The following is a 23,862-nucleotide window of genomic DNA, read 5'->3' as shown; positions in this document are numbered from 1 at the left end:
GATACAGCAGGATTGCTGAGAGGTCTTTTTAGGCCACGCCCTCTTTCTCCACCACTCTGCAAATGTACCTTCTGGCACACTACTAGTTAGGTGTTGAAGTCACCTTGCATGCTTAACGTCCTTGGTGGCTGAGCACCTCTCCTGTTACCTCCAGTAAGTTCCCCACAGCAGGATTGCTGTGAGCTGGTCGTAAGCCTCGCCCGCTTTCCCCACCACTCTACACACACACCTACATGTTCACTACTGGTTGGTGGATGAAGTTCCCTTGGATGCTGAGGGTCTTTGGGGCCAAGAACCCCTCCATTATGTTCCACACAGCACATTTGCTGAAAGCTTGCCAGAGGCCCCACCCCCTTTCTCTACCACTCTGCAAATGCACCTCCTGGTGCAATACTACTTGGGGGATGAAGTCCTCTTGGATGCTGAAGACAATTGGGGCCCAAGAAGCACTCCTATTATCTCCAGTAAGTCCGACACAGCAGGATTCCTGAGAGCTTGTCGGAGACCCCACTGCCTTTTTCCAACACTCTGCATCGAAATTACCTTAAAAAACAAAAGGTTACAGGAACTTTATAGTTAGGAAATAGGCTTTTTTTGATGTGAAGTAAGATTTATTGCTATTCCTAAATATCACCAACCCCCCTTTGTTCAAGTGCATCAGGGGATTCGGGGCAGGTCTTGCCTGAGGCCACTCTCTGTGCTCATCCCCCTACAAATGTCCAGCCCCCACCATGTACAGCTGGGCATTGGAAGCAGCTTGGCTGAAACTCTGTCTATAGGACATGGGCTTGTGGTCTTGAAAGGCATATTTTTCCAAACAAATTGAAGTGTCTGCCGATCAGCTATGTCACCTCATTGTACCATCTCGATATGAGATTCTTACAGCATTGGCATAATAATATTCTGGTGCCATCTTATCTTAACAAGCATTTAAAAAAAGTTAAATCTTATAACCATATGTCTGCGGCCAACACCCCAACAGGTCCTGTGGGAGGTTAACACAGCCCAGGCAGCCAATGAGTCACAGTCTTGCACCCCAAGTTGTCCTTTTGTTGTTTTTATTTTTTTCTGGTTTTCCGGGACTCCAGCTGGACTGCACTCGGTCCCACGAGACTCCTGTGGGAGCCATCAAAATCTCCAGCAAGAGTATAATGCGACCGTTGTGCCACAAAAATATAATGTGGGAGTGAGGGGGTCACAGAAAGGCCAGGGCTCAAAGTAATCCATCATTTTTTTTAATGTAAATGTAATAATGGCCTTACCATTTATCTTCATATTGCAGCCAGGCGATCAGATTACTCAGTCTTGCAGGACTGCTCCGGTCCAGCAATAAAAGCGTGGCTGATGGGTAAAAAAAGCCCTCTTGGCCAATCAGAATGCTCTATTTATTTTAAATTTGGGATTCCGCAGAACACCCACTAAGATCTCTTTATTTTTTAAACATAATGTCTCAAAAACAGCTGAACATATTTACAGCAAATCACAAAAAGCATGCTTTCTTAAGATCTAGCATTCTGCTAAATTTTTTGTGTCTATGGTGAAATTCTCTATGGGATTTGAATGGGGAAAAGGTGTTTTCGGACCAACCTTTTTCTCAGCCTTCACTTGACAGATCACCCTTAGACTTTCTAGTAAGGAGCTAAGGTGGATGTAATTTTTGGGGAAAATTGCACCAAATGGCCATACAGTTATTAGCAAAACAATAAACTCTCTTTCTATGCAAAGTCTGATCCATGTATAACTACAGAGTGATGACTGCCTCTGTGTCATATAGATTTAGGATTTCTAGGTCGTCCCATACCACCTGAATGTCTAGTACTGAAAGAACAACATTTGCTCATTTTTCATGCAATGTATTGCATCATCCAAATTTGCTGCACTGCATTGTGCAATGGTAGAAACACAGCACACCACCATTTCTACAGGCGCACAAACAGGCTGCCCTGTGCGATGGACATCTTCTCACCATGGTGCAGAAATGCATTATCTAGCATAGAACTGGTGCTAAAGATAAGCCATTCCAATACAATTTCCTATTCACAAAAAAAGCTTAGAACATGCCACCAAACTGCAACACACATGTGACACATCGTTTATTTTTGTTTGCACCTTCTTCAAGTAGGCATTAGTTTTACATGGAAAGTCCATTCAGGTTATGTTAGTAGCTCAGGCATTGTATCAAAACCTATGGGTGTTTGCGTTGATGAACCCTAGAAATGGCTTTATGGTAAATAGTGGTCCAAAGTGTGAATATTTCACATATGCAGTACACTTAATAGTAAATAACGTGTGAGTCTTTGCACAGCTTTAATTGCACTAGTGCAAAAACGTCATAAATCTATGTTTAGGATGTCAAAAATTAATGAAGCGTGCAACATAACGATGCACCAATTGAATTGTTGCATTGACTTTTTATAGGATTTTGGAGATGATGGGTCCTTGTATATTACGAAGGTGACCACCACTCACATGGGAAATTACACGTGCTTTGCTGATGGCTACGAAAACCTCTACCAGACTCATATCGTTCAAGTGAATGGTAAGGAAATGCAGTCTAATAAAAGTCTAATTGAAGGTTCTGTTATGTTTCTGGTAAAGAGGGTATTGTTGTGTCTCTGATGTATGGAATATGCTCTTTAAAATATATTTGCATAAGAGAAAGACAAATGTATGCATGTACTCACTAGACCACAAAACACAAATTACATGTTTAACGTAAATATTGAAACAGTTGTGTTATGTATAAGTATTTATTTCCTTACTTCTTTCTTTTGGTATATGGGCTATTTAAATGCATGTTTTGACAATAAGCATCTTTTAATCAAAGAATTTAAAATGAATTAAAAATGTATAATCCTACTCAAAATATCAGCACTAACTGAGCGGGAGGAAGTATGAGTGAATCCATTTTTTAAATTTAAGGTTACTAATAACCAAAAACAAATATACTTTGAAAACAAAGTAAATCAATTGTAGATCAAGATTGGACCCTGCTCCCACTGGATGTAAAAGAGTGCGAGAAAGTATGTTATTGGTTAAGGGGGGTAAGCAAGAACCACAATCTCTTACATGGTGAATCATTAAAATAATCAACCTAACCTGTGCCTAACTCTCTGGTAGCTTGGCACAAAAGCATCCAAGCTTAACTTAGAGGCAATGTGTAAGGTATTTATGCAGCACATAAACAGTAAGAAAGTGAAAACACAACACAAACAAAAAAAATCACCACACAATAAATGATTTGACACCAAAGCAACAAAAATCCAATTGATAGAAAAGGAGATATGCGATTTTATGGGTTTGATAAAAAATAGTGCTTGAAAGCACTAAGCAGTAACTGTAGTTTTCTGGTCATTCTGGACCAGGACAAAGTCACAAATTCAGGGCAGATGAATGACAGAACCTTGCATGCCATTATCACATAAGCCTTTACCATGCATCCATTAACAAGCAAATGCTGTGCTGTTTACAACATAAATGTTTACCACAGTAATGCCTTTACCACACATATGTATATATATGTATATATAATATATGTGCGTGGCCATCTTACACCTTCAGCGCTGCCTTCTCCCCCGCTGTGCGGGACGCCGTTTGCTCTGATGTGGGCCCAATCTCCTGCTGCCTGCATTAACACTCTCTTGTGGGCTTATTCTCCTGCCACCTGCGGCCTGCATTAACACTCTGATGGCACACCAGGTCCCAGAGTGCACCGTGCTTCATACACCTGCTGCAGCTGACAAGGGGGAGGCGTGGTCATCTTGCACATTTAGCTCTGCCTTCTCCACTGTCCCATGCCCATCAGCGACAGGAAGAGGCAGGGCAGGGCTACCCCCCTTGGCCCTAACTTTCCAGCTTCAGAACATTGTTTCATCGTCCTTGCAGCTGCTGGCTGTTGCTGCACTTTCTGGCGCTAGGGCCACAGGACCACAACACCCATACTAGTACTGTTCTTTTTAATTTATATGTGTTTGGCGAAGCCGTAAACCCAAGAACTTGGATCTATAACTTACAAACTGAGGGGTTGTTCTTCATTGATGCAAGTTTGGATTACTAACTTGCTCCCTTGTTTAATCATTGTCTTCGAGTTTAAATGGCTAAAAGTAAAGCCTGCGAGGGAGGCATGGGTGATGGGTACAAGAAGAAGATGAGAAAGGGTAAAAGGAAAGGCCCAGCAATGACCCAAGAAGCAGGTGGTGGTGTTCTGGACAGAATAGAAAATGTATTATCTAAATGCGAGGGTTTACTCGATCCTACACTTATTGACATTGCATCAGGCAGCAGCACTGGATTTGGTCCCCTGATACCTTGGGTCCTCATCCCGTGAGCCCAATTGTCAAAGGCACCCCCTCATCTACCCCCCAAGATGCCCTAACTGTCTTCCCCTGCTCTAATAGATTTGACACTCTTATTGAGCACCCAGAGGTAGAGACTAGCCCCCAAACTGATGGGATCCAGGAGCATAGGGGGGTATAGTGAGTAAAACAATTGCATTGTAGAGGATCAAGTCGTAACAGGTGAGGCAAATCACAATGGAAGAGGGAAAGATTCCAACACTGGGCAAATCAGCAGCCCTCTTGCAGGCTCCTCATACAGGTCCATGTCTATTCAGTTAACTGACCTAATGAGTGAAATCCACACTCTTAAGGCCTCTGACCGTAGTCTAACTGATTCCCTAAATAAGGTTCCCTTATTCAGTTGTTCAGCAGGTCAAATCTTCGCTGCGAGATCAGCCTACAAGCAGGTTAAGTACATCGCGGGATATGGGCCATGATAGACACCATGCTCCTTATAGTAATGCTCATACCCTACATGGCACAAGTAAGTCAGTCACTAATTCACTAACAAGTAGCATTAGTATGGGTTGTATTCAATCCAATAGGGAGCACAAAAAAGGGCCCGTAATTAGGAAACTCATATATTTCCATTTGTACCCTTGTTTCCACCATTGTCGGTCATGTAGGACCCACTGGACTGCGGGCATCTTATGAGACTACCAATACAATGGGCACGAATAGAGTTGTGTACATGATCAATGTCCCTAAATGCTCAAGCAACTCATATAGAGAAGACGAGGATTCACTTTGTAATAAGGGTACTCAATGGATCCATCATGTAAGGGGCTGTCGGTCTGTAATTAGGGATGACATTCTTAGGGCTAAATGATACACATCTCCTGAAGCCCCCCTGGACTATATCGCCCTGACACTTCCACATTATCACCTTGCCGGCTCTAAGCGGGGGGAAGAGAACAGAAGTCTTTACCATTCTTGATGACCCCCTAGATGAGTTCTCTAGGGACTCCCTAGTGATAGTGGCGGGGGATTTTAATTTGACCTTTGAGCCCCTTGGTAGAGAGGACCAGGATTTCATGAAGGAGGAAGATGCCCAGTGGGGAATTCCAAGCCTAGAGTTAACACCTGTAAAACGGTGGACAAATGTGGCAATCCAAATCAGAGCCATCTGCTTGGAAAAAGGCCTAAGGGTGGCCAACGGAAAAACTCCTTCCGACAGACATGGGGCGAACACCTTTAACAATGGCCGCTACACGAGTCATATCGACTATTTGTTAATTAGCGTAAAGTTGTGGTCAATCCACCCTGGACATGGTGGTGTGTGATCGCTTTTGGAGAGTGATCGCAACCCACAAAGTTCTGTCTTTAAATTATTGGCCCAACAGGAACATACTCAATCAGACAACAAGCTCATCGCTCATGATCTGGTACCTACTGTAGACATGAGGTGCCTTAAATGGGCAGTGGTCCTAGAGAAACCAGATATTCTAGCTTCTGTTGCCATGGAAACTGAGCACACAGTAGCTGAATTAGAGGCTCTCTCCTCTTGCCCTGCTTCCCTTGAGGCTGCCACTGCATCTCATAATAAACTCTTTTCTAAATTGCGACACCTTTTTATCAAAGAGTGCAGGGCCAAGAGTACCCCACAAGAGAACGTGTGTCAATGGTACAAAGATGAATGCAAAACAGCCCATAGACATCTTGGGGATGCAATCAGATCAAAAGAGCCTAGTACTGTACGGTCCGCAAGGAAAAAATATAGGAGTGCCCAGGAGAAGCAAAAAAGGAATGGGACGAAAACAGGTGGCAGGACCTCAGATTGGCATGTGCCAAAAACAACTCCCAAAGATTTTGGAACCTGCTTAAATGGGGTAGGGGCGGACATCGACAATAGCCACAGAATTATGTAGCACAGGACCAATGGGTTAGTCATTATGTATCACAATACACAACTGGTTCTGAAGAGGCTAACATCTAGGCGCCCCCTCACATATACTTTTCTTGTAAGGTCTTTGCCCCAGCTGATGTTAAAGCAGCTTTTTGTGCAATAATGGGAGTAGAGTGCTGGCGATAGACGGTATCCCGTCCGACATCTTTCACCACGATAAGACAAAGTGGAACAGGTGCTGTTATTGGGAATTTTGCCCCATAGAACATTTACGACAAAATGGGATAGCTCTGGTAATAGCAAATGTCCCTTCTGTGAGGATTTGGAAGAGTCCTATACCCACGTCCTATTTTTTGCCCTGTTTATTCCACCCCTCGCAAAACATGGTTGAAATCAATTTGCTGGGATTTGGGTGCGAGAACATGTAGCATAGCCCTGAGAGTATTACGTAATGACACCTTCCTGTGTTTCGCAATTGCAGTAGCCAAGTTTCTGAGATGGATGGGGCTATTAGATCATGCTCTCTCCCTGCAACTGGATAAAGTATTGATCCGCATTGTACACAAGCCTTACACTATTGAAGAAAGTTGTGTGCTTACTCACCTCCTACACATCTACTTGAAATGTCTCTTGTCTGATGACTTAATATCTTATTATATGTATTACTTTTTTAAATGTTTTACTAGTTTTAACTTTGACAATGAATGTTGCACCACATTTTTGTAACTACAGTAATTTACGATTGGAAATTATTTTCTTATTACTGGGATAATTTTTTATGACATGATTAGTCGAATAAAGCTTTTTGGAATGGAATGGTATACATAAAATATATATATATATATATACAAAAACTCCTCCAAGGAAAGAGCAGAGGCCACAGCAGGGGTAAGCAGGGAGGCCACTTTATTCAATCACAAACGGCGAATGCATTTCGGCATCCAATACGCCTTCTTCAGCGCCAGGAGTCTTGTGGGGAATTTGCAGGTAAGATCGTGTATTTAAATGTTAGCCCTTAGATGATTGGTTAGGTCCGCCCCGCCTCCAGGAGCAATGTCCTTTCTCACCATTTGTAGTGCACTGGGTGCATGTGCACTACAGATCCCAGGATGCAACATGAATCCAGGTAAATAAAGCGGATTAATAACTTGCTGTTAATGCGGAAATAAGCGTCACGATGTCATCTGGCCAACTTCCCGGCATGTTGTGTGAATGTCAATGTCCCCCTGGGTCCCCAGACCGCCTCAACCTCCAGAAACAGGTTTCCATTTGGCGGGGGCAGGACCGGAGATCCAATCGCGCCCAGCACAGAGTTAAATAACTCTGCCACCGCCCCATCTCCTCTTGGACCCGGGGGTGTGCCTTGGTAATCCAGTACCCTGGAAACAAACAAAGTCCGCCACAGCAGATGCCAGCGAAGCCAAGGCCAGCTTTTGGATGCGGGTGCCTCTGCAGCGCGCCTCTGGCATGCGCGCCAAATATCACAAACACTCCTCCAAGGAAAGAGCTGAGGCCACAGCAGGGGTAAACAGGGAGGCCACTTTATTCAATCACAAACGGCGAATGCATTTCGGCATCCAATATGCCTTCTTCAGCGCCAGGAGTCTTGTGGGGAATTTGCAGGTAACATCGTGTATTTAAATGTTAGCCCTTAGATGATTGGTTAGGTCTGCCCCGCCTCCAGGAGCAATGTCCTTTCTCACCATTTGTAGTGCACTGGATGCATGTGCACTACAGATCCCAGGATGCAACATGAATCCAGGTAAGTAAAGCGGATTAATAACTTGCTGTTAATGCGTAAATTAGCGTCACAATGTCATCTGGCCAACTTCCCTGCATGTTGTGTGAATGTCAATGTCCCCCTGGGTCCCCAGACCGCCTCAATCTCCAGAAACAGGTTTCCATTTGGCGGGGGCAGGACCGGAGATCCAATTGCGCCCAGCGCAGAGTTAAATAACTCTGCCACTGCCCCATCTCCTCCTGGACCAGGGGGTGTGCCTTGGTAATCCAGTACCCTGGAAACAAAGAAAGTCCGCCACAGCAGATGCCAGCGAAGCCAAGGCCAGCTTTGGGATGCGGGTGCCTCTGAAGCGCGCCTCTGGCATGCGCGCCAAATATCACAAAAACTCCTCCAAGGAAAGAGCAGAGGCCACAGCAGGGGTAAGCAGGGAGGCCACTTTATTCAATCACAAACAGCGAATGCATTTCGGCATCCAATATGCCTTCCTCAGCGACAGGAGTCTTGTGGGGAATTTGCAGGTAACATCGTGTATTTAAATGTTACCCCTTAGATGATTGGTTAGGTCCGCCCCGCCTCCTGGAGCAATGTCCTTTCTCACCATTTGTAGTGCACTGGGTACATGTGCACTACAGATCCCAGGATGCAACATGAATCCAGGTAAGTAAAGCGGATTAATAACTTGCTGTTAATGCGGAAATTAGCGTCACGATGTCATCTGGCCAACTTCCCTGCATGTTGTGTGAATGTCAATGTCCCCCTGGGTCCCCAGACCGCCTCAACCTCCAGAAGCAGGTTTCCATTTGGCGGGGGCAGGACCGGAAATCCAATCGCGCCCAGCGCAGAGTTAAATAACTCTGCCACCGCCCCATCTCCTCCTGGACCCGGGGGTGTGCCTTGGTAATCCAGTACCCTGGAAACAAACAAAGTCCGCCACAGCAGATGCCAGCGAAGCCAAGGCCAGCTTTGGGATGCGGGTGCCTCTGAAGCGCGCCTCTGGCATGCGTGCCAAATATCACAAAAACTCCTCCAAGGAAAGAGCAGAGGCCACAGCAGGGGTAAGCAGGGAGGCCACTTTATTCAATCACAAATGGCGAATGCATTTCGGCATCCAATATGCCTTCTTCAGCGCCATATATATATATATGTGCAGCTCCAATGCACCGGGACGCGAGTCACTCAAGGGGGCGGGTGCCAGAATGCGGCGGTGCACCGCAGAATATAAAAGCTCCACAATTCCCTTGTTTTATAGAAGGAAAGACGGCACTCACGGGACTTCGGTACAGCAATGGTTTATTCGTTAAATCGAAAACAGACGCGTTTCAGAATAGATCCTTCATCAGTGTTTACAGTACGCGCTGTGAGACGCCATTTTAAAGCATCAAGTTAATTATCATCGAAACAGACAAGGGCTGGCAACACGCCGTATTGTCCATGCGCCATCTTGGAGAGGTTGTTATTACATTGCCTACTATGTCACAAACAGTCAATATATCTTATAAAACAAAGAGTATTCATTGAAAATTCATCACAAATTCATTTGGTGATATATTGTTACTGTTATAGTGATCATACATCCAATTGTAATCTCGCCATGTATCGGCCACTCGCAACCCGTTATCTCAGGTTGCAATTCTCCCAAGTCAGTTATTGTTATCGCCGTGTATCGGCTGACACTGCGAATGTCAATTTTATGATTTAAGTCAATGACAGTGTTTCAGATCCCCAAAGAGAAATATTTCAAAAGAAAAATATTTGTTTGAACAAAGATTAATCTATTGACAATAATTTAATTTCATTAGTCAGTGGATAACATTAATTGCCCAGATGAACCGTTAACTCTTCTCCACCATTTAATCCATTAGGGGATTTTGATTGGAGATCTATAATATATCGACATTCCAATCTTCTCAATTTCAATACTCTATCTCCTCCTCTGATGTCAAATGGTACACAATCGATGCTAAAATATTGCAACAGATCCCTGTCGCTTTTATGTTTAAGGGCAAAGTGGCGTGCTACAGGATAGTTAAAATCTTTTTTTGTAATCGCACGCATGTGTTGCAGCACTCTTAGTTTCACGCAATGTATGGTGCTCCCTATATACCTGAGTCCACAGGGACATTGTAGACAATAAACTGCATGTGTAGTATGGCATGTCATGAATTTATTTATCTTTTTAGCTGTTCTTAAGCCCTTTATTTCATATGTTAACACCCTTATTGCAGCTTGAAGGTGAGAAAGGGAGCTGAAGGAGGTTGACACCTCCGTGAAGCAGGTTCTGGACACAGGTGCATTATTGAAAGTGTGGGGCTACTTACAAGATGACTTTCGGTGCACCAGCTTTGTCTCACTGGCCATACTTACCTGCAACACCACTTCTGAGCTTGCGGTATGAATAACATCACTGTGATTATACCAGGAGTTTTACTGTGGCTCAAAGGTGAATTATGGGAGAGCGAGTATGGCAGTAGTGAGGCACTTATAATCATGGACTTCACCTGGGACACTGCACACGTGATGATTAAACCTTTGAAAAAAGCAACTCGCTGAAACGCGTCAGGTTCATCTCATCCTGTTTGTACCTGCGCCAATTGAAATAAAGTTGTGTTTGTCCAGAACTGGGGTTGGTGCCTTTTCTTTTGGATTTAGATGTTGGAAAGTGCTGTCTTCCAATTAGCCAGGCTCGCCCCGCAGGGTTGGAGGCCCCCGACGACAGTGTGTGTTTGAGGATATTAATGGGGGGCATGACCCGCTCGCCTCTCTGCAAGCTTTTGGAATTACCGGCGATTATTGCAGCTTGAAGGTGAGAAAGGGAGCTGAAGGAGGTTGACACCTCCATGAGGCAGGTTCTGGACACAGGCACATTATTGAAAGTGTGGGGCTACTTACAAGATGACTTTCGGTGCACCAGCTTTGTCTCACTGTTCATACTTACCTGCAACACCACTTCTGAGCTTGCGGTGTGAATAACATCACTGTGATTATACCAGGAGTTTTAATGTGGCTCAAAGGTGAATTATGGGAGAGCGAGTATGGCAGTAGTGAGGCACTTATAATCATGGACTTCACCTGGGACACTGCACATGTGATGATTAAACGTTTGAAAAAAGCAACTCGCTGAAACGCGTCAGGTTCATCTCATCCTGTTTGTGCCTGCGCCAATTGAAATAAAGCTGTTTTTGTCCAGAACTTGGCTTCGCGCCTCTTCTTTTGGATTTATATGTTGGAAAGTGCTGTCTTCCAATTAGCCAGGCTCGCCCCGCAGGGTTGGAGGCCCCCGACGACAGTGTGTGTTTGAGGATATTAATGGGGGCATGACCCGCTCGCCTCTCTGCAAGCTTTTGGAATTACCAGCGATTATTGCAGCTTGAAGGTGAGAAAGGGAGCTGAAGGAGGTTGACACCTCCGTGAGGCAGGTTCTGGACACAGGCACATTATTGAAAGTGTGGGGCTACTTACAAGATGACTTTCGGTGCACCAGCTTTGTCTCACTGGCCATACTTACCTGCAACACCACTTCTGAGCTTGCGGTATGAATAACATCACTGTGATTATACCAGGAGGTTTACTGTGGCTCAAAGGTGAATTATGGGAGTGCGAGTATGGCAGTAGTGAGGCACTTATAATCATGGACTTCACCTGGGACACTGCACACGTGATGATTAAACCTTTGAAAAAAGCAACTCGCTTAAACGCTTCAGGTTCGTCTCATCCTGTTTGTGCCTGCGCTAATTGAAATAAAGCTGTCGTTGTCCAGAACCGGGCTTGGCGCCTCTTCTTTTGGATATATATATATATATATATATATATATATATATATATATATATATATATATATATATATATATATATATATATATTCATTCACAGAAAAAACCAAAGGTTTCACGGGTGTCATAGTTAGCTGGACATTTCACTCATACAAAACCATAGAAATTCCTCCGTTATAGTTAGTTCTGCTAACTATAACTCGCGCGCCCGCAATGCACTGCTGATGATATCACATATTACATCATTCATGACGTGGTCAGTGACATCACTGATGACATCACTGATGACATCTCAAATGACATCACTGATGACATCACTGATGACATCATCCACGTGACAATCTGATACACCTCATCATACACTAGTATAACCTTTCATCACTCACTGTAAATTACATTGACACACCAATAACAGTTACTACGTACCCACTCACTGATTCCTAAGTCTACACATACAACTACCCATTCAACAACAGAATCACTTATACATGCAGTCACTAATTAATAGAAACTATCAAATGCACTTATAGACATATATAGACATTGACACATCAGCAGTCATCTTAATTGATTATGCAGTCATCCTACTCACTCATGAAAAAAATTAATCACACTTACATTTACTCACTTACGCAATTATACACACAACACCTCATTTATTCAAACGCATAGTAACTCATAGTTACTATGTTAAAAAATTACCATTACAATAGTTGCTCTTACAATCACTGACTCTTATATATACTTATTTATATACACCAACACTCACATACAATGCCTTTTATTTTTTTACTTTGTTGAAGATGTACAACTAAAACATATATTCGCTCACCAACACACAAATAAATACACTCAGTCACCCAAACAACTGTTTCCACATGCACTCTTAAACCTATACACCTATACAACCATTCACACATCTATGCATAGTTACACACACCCCATCCAACCACACACACACTGCTGGTATTCAAGTGCATGTTTCAGTCTGCATGTCAGAATTTTTTAATAAAATAGAAGAGGATTTGAGAAGTCAAAATGTACCCTAATTGTTCTTTCTGCAGCACTAATCATAATTTCTATGGCAAAATAAACCACCTCATTTTGTTCCTTTGCAAATTAAATGTTTTAAGTGTTACCACTTTATTCCAATCAAGATTGCTTCAGGTGTGCCATACTTTTGTCATAAGTAAGACTGTTAGCGCTCTAGTTGTTCTTTGGAACAGTCTGGGACATTCTGTCATTGGGATATACTTGGGCTACATCTGGGTGATATTTGTGCTACATTTGGGCTATTTTGTCTCTGGTGGCCATCTTGGGAGACTTATTTGTTATGAAGTTTCCTAATTTCCTCATTTACTACAGTCTCCTCATTAGGAAATACTTTCAGGTTTTTTACTTTGATTCCATCAAGAAGGCATTCAGATGTGTCACACATTTGCCATAAATTCTGAATGTTAGCACTCTAGTTGCTCATTAGACCACTGTAGTAAAGCTACTGCTCACCAGGGAAGTCTGCTGCTGGTATTTAAAGTGCATGTTTCAGTCTGCATGTCAGAATTTTTTAATGAAATAGAAGAGGATTTGAGAAGTCAAAATGTGCCCTAATTTTTCTTTCTGCAGCACTAATCATAATTTTTATGGCAAAATGAACCCCCTCATTTTGTTCCTTTGAAAATTAAATGTTTTATGTGTTACCACTTTATTCCAATCAAGATGGCTTCGGGTGTGCCATACTTTTGTCATAAGTAAGACTGTTAGCACTCCAGTTGTTCTTTAGTACACTCTGGGACATTCTGTCATTGGGCTATACTTGGGCTACATCTGGGTGATATTTGTGCTACATCTGGGCTCTTTTGTCTCTGGTGGCCATCTTGGGAGACTTATTTGTTATGAAGTTTCCTAATTTCCTCATTTACTACAGTCTCCTCAGTAGGAAATACTTTCAGGATTTTTACTTTGAGTCCATCAAGAAGGCATTCATATGTGTCACACATTTGCCATAAATTCAGAATGTTAGCACTCTAGTTGCTCATTACATCATTGTAGTAAAGCTACTGCTCACCACGGAAGTCTGCTGCTGGTATTGAAAGTGCATGTTTCAGTCTGCATGTCAGAATTTTTTAATGAAATAGAAGAGGTTTTGAGAAGTCACACAAAATGTGCCCTAATTTTTCTTTCTGCAGCACTAATCATACTTTCTATGGCAAAATGAACCCCCTCATTTTGTTCCTTTTTAAATTAAATGTTTTAAGACTTACCACTTTATTCCAATCAAGATAGCTTCAGGTGTGCCATACGTTTTTCATAAGTAGGACTGTTAGCGCTCTAGTTGTTCTTTAGAACACTCTGGGAAGCTGCAGTAGAACACAAAGGAATCAACTGACAGTTTCTGCTCTTGTTGGATGTACATGTTTTACTGAGAATGTCCGACTTCATTCTCATATGACTGAGAACGATAATGTGAATTTACAGAAAATATGCTCTCAGTTTTGCTTATAGATCACCTTCCAAACCCCTGTGGGAAAAGCATGAGAAAATAGTTTTCTCTCAAACATAATTCATGATATCCCAGCAGAAGGCTTTTTCACATGATAAAATCACCTTAGAACACACCACAATTCCTAAAATGAGTATGGTACCAAAAATAAATGATTTATAATGTAACTAAAGTCTTAAAACCTTCTATCAATTGCAATGCTTTTTAATGAGGTGCTATCATGTATATTGGTCCCAAGATGGCTGCCAAAACTTCTTGGATGAAGTGCTGACAGCCAATCAGATCTCACGATGAGATGTGTGGTTCGGCTCCGCCCAGATATATCTATGATTTTACTTTTGATTTTCTCAGCAACTACTGAACGGATTTTCACCATTTGTAACTATTTAGTCACTCGCTTCAAGAGAATACCCACAACGCATTGTCATCTCCATCTCTTTAGTTGGGAAGATACACAAGTCCCCTCAGTGTGCGTTCCATTTGCTCCATTTTTTATCCTTGTTCTTGGGACATCCTCTAGATTCAAACACCTCTTTTTCTGCTATCATGCATTTATCTAGTTTGTTTGCCCAAATCTTTTTTCGATGGTCCCTCCGCCACTCCCCACTTCATTGCTATTGCACGTTTCACTAATGTATAACCTAGAGTAGCCAGTTGTTGCTCCCCTTCCGTAAGGTCAGTTGCATCCCTTATATTAGGGAGCCCCAGCAGTGGTGTGAGGGTTATCTTTTTCCCTAGTACTTCCTGTATATGTTTTTTCGCCTTTTCCCATTGGGTCTTATTAGTGGACAATCCCATATAGTATGGTAAAAGGTTGCCTCTTGGTGACATCCACATAGACATGGTGCATCCTGTCTAGTTCCCATTTTCGCTAGCGTGACTCCAGTGAGATATGTTCCATATAGGATTTTTAGTTGGATCAGACTGAGACGAAGAGTGATGGCTGCCTCCCTTGGGGACATCAGTGCTGTTTGCCAGTCTTCATCTTCAATGTGCCCTATGTCAGCTTTCCACCTGTCTCGGAGAGTATAAAACGGGTCTGGCAAAATATTGCATCATTTTCGGTACGTTGGTGATATGGCTTTGTTTAAAATCGGTTCAGAAAGCAGCCAATCCTACAAAGGAGACGATTCCGGTAAATTTCCTATGTGTGGGAGTGCTACTGTAAGGTCATGGCGGTTCTGCAAATAGCGAAAGGCTTCCCCCTGAGCTAATTCATCCTTCTCCATTAACTCCCCAAATATAAGGATTTTGCCCCTTTTCACTAAATGGCCTATAGTGGAGATTCCAATTGCGTCCTATTTGTCAAGTCCTGGTTGATGACACAAAAGTCCTAATTTTTGAGTGGACCATAGTGGTGTGGCCTGGGTCAGTACATCCGTCCAGCCAAGACGTCTAGTAGCCTGGTGCCAAATTTCCACCGTATGAGCCGTCGGGCCTAGGTACCACCCTTTCCGGACTTTCGTATATAGAGCTCCTAGGCACCTCTCCTTATCCATCTGATATCTGTCTAACAAGTATGCAGGGTCTATCGGGGAGTGATATATCCAGTGATTCATTAGCTGTGAGGCCCAATAGTTGAGTCATAATTTCTGGTTTTTAATGTTATTTTCCAACTATAACGTCCCTATAACATTTGAGTTTTTTTAACTATTATTTTCTATTTATAATGTCCCTGTAACCTTTGGTGTTTTTAGTGAATTTGTGAGGATTTTTTATTTTAATTTCTAATTGTAACATGTAACCTTTGAGAGTAGTTATGTAAGTGGATGCATAGATTGGTGAGTGGGTGTGTGCATGGCTCAATATGTCTGTGAGTGTATGTGTGAGTGGTTTTTGTAGGTGTGTGAGTGGATTTATCAATGTGTGAGTGGATGTAGGGGCCAGTGAGTGGGTGGGTGAATGGCTGTATGAGTCAGTGAGGGTCTGTGTGAGTGGTGTATGGGTCTGTGTGTGCTATGTAAGTTGCAGTATGGGTGGGTGACTGGGTGTGTGAGTGGCTGATTGGGTCTGTGCGGAAGTGCATGATTGGCTGTATTGGTCTGTGAATGGATGTGTGGGTGGTTGTATGGATCAGTAAGTGGGTGTGTGAGTGGCTATAGGGGTGTGTGAATGTTTTTTTCTGTGTGTGTGAGTGGGTGTGTTAGTGGCTGTATGGATCTATGAGTGGGCGTGTGAGTGGTTATGTCGGTGTGTGACTGAGTGTGTGAGTGGCTGTATGGGTCTGTTAGCAGGTGTGTTAGTTGGTGTGTGGGTGTGGATGTGCATGTGTGAGTGGCTGTATGGTTGTGCCAGTGGTTGTCTGAGTGTCTGTGTAGATATGTCAGTAGCTATGTGAGTGACTGGGCAAGAACTTAACCATTCCTGGCTCTCTATCCAACAAGAGTCCAGAGTTTTGCACGAAATATCTACCCAAGTAAAGTATTTTCTACTGCTTAACTACCAAGCACTACCTGTTTGGGTAAATGTCCAGTGTATATTCTACTTTTTATTACATCTGTGTAATGGAAAGTGGGGAAATGTCTCCTGTGACATTGTGTGTGTTTTGTCAATATGTTGATCCTGTGATAACATGGACCATCCTATAGAGAAGACAAAGCAACTACAAAGAGGTAAATCTCCACCAGACAAGGGTACTTCCTCTTTTTTATACATGAAGTAAGTGCCACTTTGTTTGATCTCTATGTCCTCATATTCTGCGGCAATAAGAAGGCATCACCAAGATTAGCAGGAAACATGCTGGTGGCAATTTTATCAAGCTGCCCATCAGGAAGACCTTTGCTTACTACTACGATGGATGGAGTGGGGCCAAACAGGCAGGTATTCCAGGTGATTTGCACATTTGAATTATAGTAGTAGTTTGAAAGGAAGAACCATGGACTCTGGCCTCATCAGGAGAGGCCAAGAAAAGCTCCACTTTCTAGACGAGGAGCGGGCTGTGCCCATGCCAATTTTTGCCCCAGGGACCCCATCCCCTGGGGGCTGGCCTTTTCATTCTTGATGCCCTGAAGCCAACCCTGGGCACCCATTCTCCAACGTTGGGGACCACGGGGAGAGCCTCAATGCCCTCGCTGTCCCTGATGACTCCCCACCTCCAGCTAGAGCCGACATAGCTCCCACAGGCAGGGAGCAGCACAAAATGCTGCTCAATGCATATGGGAGCAATTCTTTCATCTGTTTTCCTGCCCACTTGACAGCGGGCAGAAAAACAGATGAAAACTCCACTCGATGCAAGCGGGAGATGTTTTCCTGGCCACAACTGCAGGGATCAGAGTTTGCGTTTGCTCTCACTCTGCGGGAGCTGTCAAAGTGCCTTCCAAGTGAAAGCAAACAGCTATGTCTGGTAGGTGAGTGCCCCATGACATAGGGAGCAAGTCCCGGGGGTGGCAGTCCCCAGGGCCAGTAATGGCTCAAGGAGGGTTGCCGCACAGCCCCCTCCTTCCTTTATTTATTGTCAGCATAGTGGTCCCCAGGGCCATATATGGCCGAGGAGGGGATGCCGCACGCCCCCCTCCTCCTTTAAATTTCATCTGTGGCCCGGGGAGGTGGTGGTCCTTGAGGCCCTAAAGGCATTGCCACCCTCTAATTTTGTTATGAAGCCCCAGGGAAGTTGTGGTCCCAGGGGCAGTTAAAAGCCTCAGAAGGGGGCCTGCCAGAAGCCCTTCAGTTAAAATTACATTGCCCTGCCCAGAGGAAGTGGCAGTCTCCAGGGCCAAGATTGCCCATGGGGAGGTGGGCCACATGTGTTTTCCTCCCCATTCTATATATATGAAGGAGTCCCCAACATCTGGCCTAGCCGAGGGCTAATCATTAAACAAGCATGGGAGCCTGCGCTTGTTTTTTTTTTTGTTGCTGTAAATTCGAGAATCTTTGAGATATTGCAGCAAAGAGAAATAAAATATTTTTTGGCCCTGGTGCACCATAACTGTCTCTGTGAGGCTGTATAGGTTAATGAGTAGATGTGTGAGTGCTTGTATAGATGTGTAAAAGGGTATGTAAGTGATTATGTGGGCGAGTAAATCGGTGTGTGAGTGACTGAGTAGCTGTGACTAGCTGTATAGGTGAGTGAGAGGCTGAGTGAGTAGTTGTATGTGTGTGTTATTAGGTGTGTGAGGGTTGTATGGAAATGTGAATAGGTAAGTGAGAAGTTGTATGGGTGTATGAGTGGTTGTATGAGTGTGTGAGTCGGTGTGTGGTAGTTGTGTGCATGTGTAGGTGGGTGTGTGAGTAGTTCTGTGGATGATATCATCAGTGATGTCACTGACTATGTCATGAGTGATGTAATATGCGAAGTCCTAAGCAGGGCATTGCCAGGGTGTAAGTTATAGTTAACTCAGATAACTATAACTGCTGAATTTCTATTGTTTTATGCGAGTGAAATATGAGCCTAGCTATAACATCCCTGTAACCTTTGGGTTTCTTTGTCAGTGAATTTCTAAGGTTTTTTTTAAATACTATTTACTAACTATAATGTCCCTGTAACCTTTGACATTTTTCAGTGAATTTCAAAGTTTTTCTTAATTTTATTTCCTATCTGTAACCTGTAACCTTTCAGAGTGGGTGTGTGAGTGGCTGTATAGGTTGGTGAATGGGTGTGTGAGTGGCTGTATAGGTCGGTGAGTGGGTGTCTGAGTGGTGTATAGGTCAGTGATTCAGTGTGTTTTTAGAAAAGAGGATCTCTAATTGGCTGTGCCTTGCACCCTGTCCAAGAAGGGACCATTCCTTTTAGTAAGAGTAAGGGAGTTACACACCCAAGATAACCCCTGCTCACTCCCTTGGTATCTAAGCATGCGCTTTCAGGCTTATCACAGAGGCAATGTGTAAAATATTTGTACATAAATACACAGTAACACAGTGAAAATGCTATAAATGGATTCCATACATTTCAGAAAAATATCCAATCTTTATCTAAACCAAACAAGACCAAATGAGAAAAATCAACCTACACACATCGAAATATCACTTTAAAAAGATTTAAAACAGTTCAGTCCATATAAAACTATGGATGTGTCACTTTTAGCACAAAGTACCTGGGATGTGTCAAAATCAAGGGCCAAAACAGGTACAGGGGAGTGAGGCGCCGGAAAGAAAAGCAATGAGTCAGTTCCTTACACACAGAAGAGGTGATGTGTACGTTCCATTAATATAGGGAAGGTGATGCATGAGTTCCTTGCTCTCAGAGGAGGTGACGCATTTGTTCCTTACTGCTATGCAGAGGGGGCTGATGCGTCAATTTCTTACTGCTTGGGGAGGAGATGCATTGGTTTGTTACTGCGAGGTGAGGTAAGGCATAATTTCTCCGGACACACAGCCGCGGTTCCTTACTGAAGCCCCGGGTCAATTTAGACTTGGCACACAGATATGATGCATGGAAAATCCGGATGCGCTGGGGTCGATGAGATGTTGATGAAACAGGCATTGTCTTGACTCTCCCAGCTGTGAGCAGGTGATGAGTTGAATCTTCAGCAACACAGCAGGGCCTGTGTCAGAGTCAAAGTGGATGTCTCGTACGTTGGAGACACGGTGCTCGGGACTCGAGGTGTGGAGAATTTTGGGCGCACAGCAAGCACTGCATTGATTATTTAGCTGCACCGTGATGTTGCATCGGTTTTTCAACTGCACAGAAGGCTTGTAGCAGCAAAAACAGGTGCTGAAGACTGGTGCATAGAGTTTCTTCCATTCTTGCCGCAATAAGCCACCTCCAAGGGCCCAGAACTAGAATTGGCACCACTTGGCAGGTCAGAACTCACAGCAGAGGAGTTCAGGGGCTGCAGATGAAGTCTTTGATGACCCTGAGACTTTCAACAGGAGGTAATCATACACTAGCCCTTGGAGAAACTTGATAAGAAGGATACAAATATAAAGTTCAGTACTTCTCCAAGACATAAGCAGCAAGCAGTAGGCCAGTATAGCTCAGAAACAAGCAGAGTGGCAGTTCCTCTCATACTGTGACAGTTCCTTAAACCACTCCTGCTCAGGATGTTGATTCCCAAGGCAGGCAGCGGCACAGGATGGTAAAGCAAGAAAATATCCACTTTCTAAGAGTAGAATTTTCAAACACACAATTTGAAAACACCCTTCACAGAAAGATGTGTTTTTAAATCCTGATTGCAGGGAACCCAAACTCCAAATCTCTATCTCTTCCCAATTGAAAGATTTTACAAGGCAGCCCCAATGATAACCTATAGGAGAGATAGTCCTTGCAATAGTGAAAAACAAAATTGGCAGTATTACACTATCAGGCCTTGTAAAGCACACAGTACATGTCCTACCTTACACATGCACTGCACCCTGCCCAGAGAGCTACCTTGAGCAGGGGTGGCTTACATGTAGAAAAAGGAAAGGTTTGTGACGGACAAGTGGATGCACTTGCCAGGTCGTCATTGCAGTTTGAAACTGCATTTGTAGACAATGGTTGGCATGAGACAGGTTTACAGGGCTACTTCTGTGGGTGGCACAACCAGTGCTGCAGGCCCACTAGTAGCATTTGATTTACAGGCCCAAATACCAGCAAAAAGAAAGTCCAGCATACAGTCAAAACTAAAGGAGGTGGGGGCAAAAGGGCAAGGGAAACTATGCCAAGGATGCCAAGTCTAATAGTAATTATGTGAATATGTGGATGTGTGAGTGGGTGTGTGAGTAGATGTGTGGGTGTGTGAGTGGGGTTATGAGTGGTTGCATGGGTCTGTGAGTGGGTGTGTGAGTAGCTGTGTGGGTGTGTGAGTGGGTTTGTGAGTGGTTGTATGGGTCTGTGAGTCAGTGTGCAAGTGGCTGTATGATTCTGTGCAGTGGGTGGAGAAGTGAAGACAGGAGGCAAGGTCTCAGATGAACTCTCAGCAGTCCCACAGTGTAGGACTTACTGGTGGTCACAGGAGAGATTTGGGCCCCCAAGGACCATCAGCATCCAAGGGGACTTCCTCCCCCAGTGAGTAATGCACCAGAAGACTTGTTTCCAGAGTGATGGAGAAATGGGCATAGCCTCCTACGAGTTCTCAGCAATCCTGCTGGTAGTAACAGGAGGGGTTCTTGTTCCCCAAGGATCCTCAGCATCCAAGGGGACATCACCCCCAATGAGTAGTAAGCCAGGAGGCACGTTTGCAGAGTGGTGGACAAAGGGGGTAGGGCCTCGATGAGCTCTCAGCAGTCCTGATGTGTGTAACTTACTGGTGGTGACAGTAGGGTTTCTTGGTCCCAAGGACCCTCAGCATCCAAGGCTACTTAATTCTCCAACAAGTAGTGCAACAGGAGGAGTGCTTGCAGAGTGGTTGAGAAAGTAGACAGGACCTCCGACGACCTCTCGGCAATACCGCAGTGTGGGATTACTGGTGGTAACATGAGGGATTTGTGGCCCCAAGAGACCCTCAGCAACCTAGGGGACTTCATCCCGTAATGAGTAGTGTGCCAGGAGCCACGTTTGCGGAGTGCTGGAAAAGAGGTTGTGACCTCTGACAAGCTCTCAGCAATCCCGCAGTGTGGGATTTACTGGTGGTAACACAAGGGGATATTTTCACACAGTGACCCTCAGCATCAAAAGGGACTTCATCCCCCAATGAGTAGTGCACCAGGAGATGTATTTACAGAGTGGTAGAGAAAGGGGCGTAGCCTCTGATGAGCTCTCAATAATCTCGCTGTGTGGGACTTACTAGTGGTAACAGGAGGGGTTCTTGGCCCCCAAGGACCCTCAACATCCAAGGGTCTTCATACCCCAACGAGTAGTGGACCAGAAAGTGCATTTGCAGAGTGATGGACAAAGTGGGGGGTGCCTCCAACAGGCTCTCTCCAATCCCCCTGTGTGGGATTTACTCTTGCTAAGAGGAGGGGTTATTAGCATCAATGAGCCTCAGCATCCAAGGGGACTTGATCCCCAATGAGTAGCGCACCAGGAGGTGGCAGAGTGATTGAGAAAGGGGGCAGGACCTATGGCACGCTCATAGAAAAGCCACGATGTGGGTCTTACTGCTGGTAGCAGGAGGGGTTCATGGCCCCCAAGGACCCTCAACATCCAAAGGGCCTTAATTCCCTGAGTAGAGTGCCAGGAGGCGCATTTGCAGAGTGGTGGAGAAAGGGGGGATCTCAAACAAGCTCTCAGCAATCCCACTGTGTGAGACTTACTAGTTGTAATAGGAGGGGTTCTTAGCCCCCAAGTACCATCAGCATCCAAGCGGACTTCATCGCCCCATCGCCCCAGGAACCAGAAGGGAGGGGCCACACAGCCCCCCTCCAATATATTAATAAAGCAATGGGACAGTGGTGGTGCCTGAGACCCAAAACAGCCACAGGAGTTGGCCGCATGTGCCTCACCCTATTTGTACAGCATGCCCCTGGGACCTGGCACACCCAGGGACTTAAATAAAAACAAGCTGGGAGACCGTGCTTGTTTTTTTTAAAAAGGTTGCCGCAAATTTTCTAATAATCACGATTTTGTGGCATAGAGTTTTTTATTATTATTTTCTGCCATGGTAAGGTACCTAAGGGACACCAGCACAAGGGCTGGGGATTTCTATTTTTTTATTTTATTTTTGGAGTTGGCTGAGGCGGAGTCCTAAAATGGCTGCCAAAACATCCTGGTTGCAGTGTTGCAACCAATCAGATCTCTGCACACGATCGGGAGTATTCTCAAATTAGAAGTGACCCTACATATACAAATTTGGATTTTCTTTAATATCTCCAAATCTACTAAATGGATTTACAACAAGTAACAAAAAGCATTCTTTCTGGACCAATAGCTAACTTTCTGCCAAATGTGGTGTATTTCGGGTTGTAGTAATTTTCAAAACTCCTTTTCAAATTAAAATCGGAAACACCATTTTTTGGAGCTACCCTTTTTATGGCTCTTGCTTGGCGACTCCCCTCAAAACATTCCTTATACAATTAGAATCAGGAGGACACTTTTTAGTTATAGTGAAATCAAAAAACGCTTTTCCTATGGATAAATGTATATGTATGTATATGTACTTATATGCCTGTGATCAAGGTCCTCCGGGGCTGAAACGTATCATGGCTTTCATGTAACTTGCGGAAAATATACAGCCTTTAACACTTACTTCGTGTTCCGTGCTCCATTCTTTGTAAACTATGGAACTGCCAGCGGCTGGTGGAGTGCTTGGGGTACTTATATGTATATATAATAATACTTTATTTATTTGGTTTATCAAGAACCATCAACGTATACATAAAAAATTATAAAAACCATTACACACACATAAATATATATATAAATATGTTTATATATTGTTCGCACAACTCTGCAACATGGTGGCACCAGGCTCCCAAAAATATTCCACCGAAGCTTTCTCCATGCAATTTAATGTAGTTGATGCTTAAAAAAAACAAACAGAGAATTCCGTAATGTGTGCAAAGTGTACAAAAAATATATAGTTTCCCCGGCCGATGCGTTTTGGCTTGCTGCTTTCTATTGGGCCTATCACACAAACATGGCAATTATAACACTCTTTTATATCATCCTTCCTCCATTTTGTTCCGGTTGAACACTAGAATGTTAAGTCTACAGCAGTGACTCATATTTACTGCCATTGCAAAATGCACATTCATTCCCTATCTTTCATGCCAACAAGCCACATTTAATGAATTGATACAATTTCTTTGCATCATTTATATTCAGTTAAAGATTTTTAGACAATATAAATGTAATTCCCCTCGCATTACTT

At 43.8% G+C, this 23,862-nt stretch overlaps 1 protein-coding gene across 2 annotated transcripts in view; it reads left to right on the top strand.

The window, feature by feature from the left end:
• FSTL5 (follistatin like 5) overlaps window positions 1-23,862 on the top strand; it is a 2,810,134-nt gene that overhangs the window by 1,965,219 nt on the left and 821,053 nt on the right. For both annotated transcript variants that reach the window (XM_085641771.1, XM_085641770.1), the window contains exon 8: window positions 2,419-2,539. In XM_085641771.1, the coding sequence (XP_085497897.1) occupies window positions 2,419-2,539 (121 nt within the window). The remainder of the gene's footprint in view (window positions 1-2,418; window positions 2,540-23,862) is intronic.

Source organism: Triturus cristatus, chromosome 2_2, assembly GCF_964204655.1.
Source record: "Triturus cristatus chromosome 2_2, aTriCri1.1, whole genome shotgun sequence".
NCBI lineage: Eukaryota > Metazoa > Chordata > Amphibia > Caudata > Salamandridae > Triturus > Triturus cristatus.
The sequence above is the reverse complement of the archived record's forward strand: the minus strand, read 5'-3'. Positions and strand labels throughout refer to the sequence as shown.